This window comes from Microtus ochrogaster, chromosome 2 (genome assembly GCF_000317375.1).
Source record: "Microtus ochrogaster isolate Prairie Vole_2 chromosome 2, MicOch1.0, whole genome shotgun sequence".
NCBI lineage: Eukaryota > Metazoa > Chordata > Mammalia > Rodentia > Cricetidae > Microtus > Microtus ochrogaster.
This window is the reverse complement of record NC_022010.1, coordinates 60,158,334-60,166,127: the sequence shown is the minus strand read 5'-3', so window position 1 is coordinate 60,166,127 and position 7,794 is coordinate 60,158,334. Positions and strand designations below refer to the sequence as shown.

At 38.1% G+C, this 7,794-nt stretch overlaps 1 protein-coding gene across 1 annotated transcript in view; it reads left to right on the top strand.

Annotated features, from left to right (window-relative positions):
* The window catches only part of Hhla2 (HERV-H LTR-associating 2), an 83,728-nt gene that overhangs the window by 55,673 nt on the left and 20,261 nt on the right, over positions 1 to 7,794 (top strand). Inside the window, exon 2 of the mRNA XM_013352220.1 lies at positions 1,715 to 1,807. Coding sequence (XP_013207674.1) covers positions 1,744 to 1,807 — 64 coding nt within the window. The 5' untranslated portion in view covers positions 1,715 to 1,743. The remainder of the gene's footprint in view (positions 1 to 1,714; positions 1,808 to 7,794) is intronic.

The following is a 7,794-nucleotide window of genomic DNA, read 5'->3' as shown; positions in this document are numbered from 1 at the left end:
CATTTGGACTTGATTTTTGTGCATGGTGATAGATATGGGTCTATTTTCATTCTTATGCAGATTGACATCCAGTTTTGCCAGCATAATTTGCTCTCTTTTTTCCATTGTATACTTTTAGCTCCTTTATCGAAAATCAGTTTTCGTTTTACCAAATATTTTGCTTTGAAGGGATAGAAGCTGATAGATAACACCTTAGTCCTGCTGCAAATGTTCACCCTGCTTATATTTTAGCATTTGTTTTTGTCTATGTTGCTCTTCTGATTTTTATGCAGCTATATTTTAATAAAAATGAACAAGTTTAATAGAAAATGAACACATTTTAATAGAAAGTCAGAAAATGAGTCAAGTTGAAGAAACTCTGCAAAGTTGCAAATTCAATTATTTCCTTCCACTCTTTAAAATGTAAAATTAAAACTATAAATTATTATGCTACTAGGTTTTGTTTTGATGGAGGAGTCTAATTTAAATTTTTAGAATAATTCTAATCATTCTAAAATTTTATATCATATGGCACATTTAAAGTATTCTCAATTGTAGAACTGCCAAATGATTTTTCAAAATCTTCTAGTGATTTTGAAACAAATTATAGGCTATTCTTAAAGATGCTGCTTCTCAAAGAGAAAAATTAACTCTAATCCCATCATTCAAGAAAATCAGTTCTATTTTACGTGAAACTATGTTGTGTGTGGACAAGTAAGTAATCATCTGTATTAGACACTTGTCTGTAGCTGTAATAACACACCATGACCAGAAGCAACTTGCAGAAGAAAGAACACATTTGGGCTTACAGTTCCAGAGGGATAAATGTCCATCATGGTGGCGAGTCATGATAACAAGTGACAGGCATGGCAGCAGAAACAGAAAGCTAAGAGATCATTTCTTTAACGACAAGAATGAAGTGGGAGAAAAGGCTGGAAGTGAGGCCATACTATAAACTCTCAAAGTCCATACACTAACCAGTGACATACTTCCTCTTCCTCTAGCAAGTCCACACCAAATAAGCTTCCCCAAATAGGACCCCCAACTGGGGACCAAGTGTTCAAACATCCGAGACTATGAGCAACATCCCTCACTGTAACCACAAACACTATGTGTTTTGTCCCCAGGCCCCTTTTTAACAGCAGCCTTGTGGTGTGCACCAAGGTTGGTGTCATCCTTAAACTGTTTTTATGCATGATTATAATCAACACCATAGCTATCATCGGCATTTAATATTGAATTGAGTTTAGTCATAGTATATTTTACTATAAAAACCCTGTAGAAGGCTTCATAAATAACAGCTATTGTCTAGAGAGCCACCACAGGATCCCTGCCAAATCCCTATTTATTCAGCAGCCATTTATCAGTGACTAACACACCACACATCCAGCTCTGGGTGTCAAGTCCACCCTTCAGCGTTAACATCGTCGTGTAGATTTGGTGATGGATCCTGCTACTGTCTTGTATGCACAAAGGCGTATTCTTCGAACAAACAAATAAAAACCAGGAGCACAGTGTTTCAAGTTGTATCATAATTGGGTTTTCTCCTATGCGGCAGGAAGGGATTCAATGCCACTGAACTGAATAATATTGTGTGTAATGGCTACAGCAAATTATTAGTATGATTGTATAATAACTTAATCTCCTGGAGTCAGACACTGTAATTCTTTTCAATTGTATACTATGGTTCTTCTGAAGTTACAATTCATAATGTGAATTTTTTTCTGTTTTTCAGCAGCACAGTTAATATGACCTCCACAAGACATGAAGGCACAAGTACTGCTGTGTATCTTCTTCGCTGTCACATTGTACCTTTGTGGATCTTTAGGTAACTTCTTTTGTAATACGGGTGTTAGTTATTCGTATCACTTGAGATTAACAGTAGCACAAAAATAAATTGGATATGAATTGTACATTCCTTATTCAAACAGCTCCAAAATCTAAAATATTATGAGCATTGACATGACACCACAGTTGGGACTTCGTGTGACAGGTGACAGTGAAAATACAGATAAAAGTTTTCCATTAGGTTATGTGTATAATGTGTACACAGAATGTAAGTGTTGGGGTCCAGCCTCAACAAAAATACCACTTACCAGGAAAGGGGTGTGACGATTTAGAAAAATTAGTAAAGAATATGAAGATGCATGAAAAATAATAAAACAGAAACTAAAGAATAGTGTTGGGAGGGTATCCCAGTGAAAACTGAAATTGCCTGTGTGTTTAGTTTTCCATATGCTTTTATAGCTCAGTACAAAAGGGGGAAGAGAGCAAAAAAAAATGCTTCTTTAACATGGTACAAAGGACAACTCGAAAAGTTAATTGCTTTAATACTTTGAAGCATCAAATCATCAGCATTCGGTCGTTTAGGTAGTGAAGCCACTCTAGACCAAGTAATCTGAAGGCAGAAGGCAGCCATTCCCCAGGTAATCTCCAATTACAAAAGAAGGACCAAAATTATGCTTGCATTACCTGACCATCTGTCAGGATGGAATGGACCTACTTGTATGAGCCATCTTAACGTCAAAAGAACCAGGTAACCACTTCCTGAGTCAGGATGTGTAGCTATACTTGTCAACCATTTTGAGCAGCCTCCAAACTCTCTGACGATCAGACGAGGTGGCAGTAGGCTCACACTTTTGGATCTCCATATGTAAGTGAGTGGTACTTACATTGGGGTCCTTCCCTCAGTCATCTCACTATGCATGCTCAAATACCCCGAATCTGCAGAAGTCCGAACCAGCTCTGATTGCAGCTGTGAGGACTCAAACTATATCTCCGCAGCCCTGGAGGCTTGCTTTCCTGAGTGATCAGTTTGTGTCTTAGCAGAAACAGCAGCCCAGAAGTATACGCGAATGTTAAAAGCCACATTTTCCTCTCTGTGCTCTATTTCTAGCTCTCTAATATGTTATCAGCTACTAACATCACTAGAAAAGAATGTTTGACTGATGCAGTGTCAGAGTGGAAGTTTGGTACCCAAGCTTGAAACATTTCCAAGGTTTTATCATCGACAGTCTCTATTTTAAAACCATCATTATCATTTTCCTTTTAGAGAATGCCATCTAGATAAACTGTTTTCATAAAGATCGAATCTTAGAAGGTTTATCACACACAGAAGAAAGCGCCAGCAACAATTAGCATCATAGCAGAAGCACACAAAAGTCCTTTACATACCAAATCAGCTTTACTAGGCAAGTTAAATTCAGAACTTTCAGTCGAATACAATAATGGGGCTATCACACTGGCAAAAACGAAAATTTTTGACTTCTTACAGATTTAGAGAAAGGTTTCAGTTACACATGTTGGGTTCATGGTGTGTTTGAGGGGAGGAGGAGGGGGCTTACGTAAAGATGGCTGACCACCAAAGTCTAGTAAACTAGAAGCAAACTTTATTCCAAGAAAAGAAATTAAAAATTAAATCTCCATGGAGCACAAAGGCTTATCAGCTAGCTGAGCCCACACTCAGAGATGGATTTGTAAGGCTGTGGCAAAGGACAGCTTTTGAACCTTCCCTTTTTATATTAAGAAGCAACAAGCATTAGGCAAAAGCAAAGGAATTTTTAAAATCTTGAGGTGAAACTTAGACACAAATTGCTCTTCTTTGCAATTTCCATCAACAGAGTGTTTGCATTTAGTCCATGGATTTCCCCTGGTGTTCCCTGACAGTGCTTACAGAGGCTCTGCATCTCCCCCGACACTGCTAATTTCGCATGGCAGGGAAGGGTATGGGAAAATGCACAAGCAAAAAGTCAAAAGTCATGTACATCCCATCACTTAAAAGTTAACCCAGCTCACATCAATTGCTGAACATGAGTGGCCAGGGGGTTATCTAAAACATGACCCTCAGTTTGCAGAGCAACCCAAAGTTTGCAGAGGGCCTCTTCAGCCTCACAAATAGAGCTATGAGTTATAAAGCAGGGTAACCCACTGTTAATAGTTAATCCTAAAGCTGCTGAGAAAGCTGCTGACAGCCTGCTCTCATTCCCCTCGGCTTACAACTTTATATTTATTTATTTATACTTATTTTTGGAATCTATATATTCTTATTCTTGGACTCTTCACACATACATTCTGTGTAAGTGTATAATATATAAAACACACATATATTATATGAAATCAAAACAAGTTTTTTATTGAAAATAATTTTTATACAACACATTTTGACCATGGTTCCCCCTTTCTCATCTTTTCTCAAAACCTTGACACCTTCCCACCCACTGAACTCTATGTCTTCTTTCTCTCTCTTTATAAAAAAAAGGAAAAAAAATGAACAAGAAATATTAATCACAATAGTAATAATAAATGACTAAAACAAAGAATAAGTATGAGAAACATACCTACACACACATATACACACAAAACCCATTGAAAACACCAATTTAAAAACGATAATATACAAGCAAAAGACCAGTAAGTTTAAAGAAAAATGTTCAAACAAAGCAATATAAGACAAAAACAAAATAACAACAACTAAAAAATACTCCCAAAAATACCATTGAGTTCTTTTTGGCTATCTATTGCTGGACATGGAGCCAGCCTTAAAATGTGGTTTGTATTTCCAGTGAGATTCTATTGGAGAAAACTGATTTTTCCCTTGCTAGAGTTATCAATTGGAGATAGTTTCTTGGTTAGGGGTGGAGGTTCTGTTCATGTCCCCTTCTCAGCACTCCAACCCTGTCTAGCTGGGACCTAGGCAGGTCTTGTGCTTTGGTCTCGGTGTGTCAGTACTGGTAAAGCTGTTATTTAGTCAGGACAAATGGATGCAGAGGGCTTTTTTTTTTTTAAAAAAAATATTGTTATTTATTTATTTTCATTTTTATGTGCATTTGTGTTTTGCATGCCCGTGTAGGGTATTTGAGTACCATGAAATTGTAGTCACAGACAGTTGTGAGCCAACATGTGGGTGCTGACAATTGAACCCAGGTCCTCAGGAAGAGGACCCATAAGCCATCTCTCCAGTCCCACAGAGGGGGTTGGTTTAAATAACAATCCAGATGCCAGGTTCTGAATCTGAATATAGTGAAAACAGCCTTTCAGGTCTCTTTGCACACATGAAACATATACAGCTTTACCATTTATAAACATATACGATATAGATGCACAGTTTTACTGCTGAATATCACAGGTACATAACCCATTGAATGTACAAAACCCACTTCAAAATAGCTGCTTACAAGGTAGCCATTCAAAAGAGTATAATCCAAGCAGACTCCAGATTGAAGCTTTACTTTTTGTTCTTTTGTTTTAGACATTTTAATTAATTCCTCAAGAATTGCACACAACATACTTTGATCATATTCACATCTCCGACTCCTCTCATTTCCACCCTCTCCATTGCCACACCCAGCTTAGAGATGAGAGTTGAGTGATGTGCTGATCTATGGTTGTAGCAGTATGTGATTAGGAGTCGTTCTAGGGCTGTGTTCATGCAGCTCAATAATATTTGATTATATAAATATGCACTATTTTCACTCCCCATTCATCAAACAGTGGACACCTAGGCTGTTTTCATTTCCTGGCTATTGTGAATAAAGAAGCCATGACTACTGAAGAACAAATATCTCTGTAGTAAGATGCAATGACCTTGAGCATCTGTGCAAACGAGGTAGAGCTGGAACATGGGGTAAATCTATTTCTAGTTTTTTTGAGGAAACTCCACACTGATTTCCATGATGGCTATACCATTTTGCACTCCTAGCAGCGGTGAATAAACGTTCCCCTTTCTCATTATCTGTGTCAGCATTTCCTGTCTAGTTTTTCTTAACTCTTGGCTATTCTGATCTGAGTAAAACAAAATCTCAAAGTAGTTTTAATTTGCATTTTCTTGACTGCAAAAGATGCTGAACATTTTTAAATTTCTTAATTTAGAAGAAATTTCTATTTCATCTTTAACAAACTCTACATTGAGTTACTTGCATGCCCCATTTTAAGATTTCAGTGTTTGTTTTCTTGAGGTTTCATTTTTTTTTTGAGTTATTTGTATATTCTAGACACCAACCCTCTGTAAGACTCTTAATTGGTAAAGATTTTCTTCATTCAGTAGGCTGTCTCTTTACTCACTGATTGTGTTCTTTGCTGTACAGAAGGTTTGGGGTTTCATGTGGTCCCATTTGTAGTAGGGAGTAGAGAGGTAGGGCAGTGCAGTTAGAGAATCAACAGCCACTTCTTTTCTTCCTTACTGTTCCACGTGTTTTTTTTTTTTAACATAATGCCACATCTCTTGCATTTGCTTCAGAGACTCTATGCCTCTCTGAGAAAGAACAGTAAAATAAAGCATGGTCAGAGAGAAACATCCACAGGGGAGTGGACAAAGGACACAGGCAAGAGAGAGTCTTGCCAGTGCTCAGCTGTTCAGTCTTAGACAACGTTGGCAAAACTCCAAAAGGCTTTATTCCATTGTCCATAATAGAAGGTTCTTTCTCACCTTAATATCTCAGAATTCAGCGAAGAAAATAGGACCTACTTACATTTTTTATGATTAGTCAAAGAAGAAGATACAATTTTCAATGATGTGATATGATTAGGCATGTTTTCATTACAGTTATTTTGACTTTTGAAATCTCACATTCACAATAAAACAACAGTCAAATCCAATAATTCAAGACTATTAGAATTTTACACTTATATCCAGAATTATATTCCCCAAGTTTCATTTGTCTGACTCATAGAGTACTGTGAGTTTTGTCTTACTATGATTTGCATGTGAATTGTCCCTCACAGACTCCATGTTAAATATTTGGCTTCCAGTTACTAGTGTTATTTTGAAAAGTTCTGGAAACTCAGGAGGTGGGGACTGTAACACATGTTGGAAAATCGTCACGTGTACGTCAGGAGGTGTAGAAAAGAAACCAACAAAATGGCTGTTCCGTAGAATGGTTAAGGGGGTAGCGTTGTTGTGAATGAAAGAGAGAATATATCCAGAGGCATATGCAAGAGTCCAGAGTGGAGCGAAAGAGGCGGAGAGTGAATGGCCAGCACTATCTGTGAGAGACAGAAGAACATCAGGAGAGACTAGTGGAGACAGTGAGATAATGCGAGACAGCATGAAAGCCAGGAGACAGCAAGAGAGAGAATGGAAGAGTGGCTGGGTTATAAGGAGAATGAGTAGCTGGGGACTTGAGAGGGAAGTCCAGGAGGCTATCGTGGGCTTTGAAATTTATAAGAAGTAGTTGTGAGTAGAGACTGAGGGAGCCTGAGGGCCAGCATGGGTTTTGATATGCAACCACATGTACACGTCCATAGAGAGCCATCTGTTCCTCCTGCCAGAGGTAAGGGACATGATCCCTTTTAGAAGATGGCAATTGATTTCACAAGTTCTTGAATAATGCTGGCTTTTATTTAACCAGCAGAAATCCTTTGGTAGTCTAGTGTGAGCTCTTTTTTGGATATATGAACTTCCTGGACCTAGCAATGTGCTACTTAAACATTTTGAAAGCAGGTTCTGAGACTGTGGAGCCGTGCCTCTTATAAGACTGAAGCATGGTTTTAGCATGCAACTTCTAAAATCCTGGGCTGAGTTAGGCTGGCCACTTGGCTCTCTGTAATAGGAAATATGGGTGGGGAGCAAACAGATAAACACATCAAAAACATTGTGCTCTTGAGAACACATAGAAGCCAAACCATGCCTCACAGACATTGCTATTGTGATAAAAGTATGACAGTTTTTCAGGAAATTCGGGATCAACCTACCCCAGGACCCAGCAATACCACTCTTGGGAATATACCCAACAGAGGCCCTATCATACAACAAAAGTATATGCTCAACTATGTTCATAGCAGCATTGTTTGTAATAGCCAGAACCTGGAAACAACCTA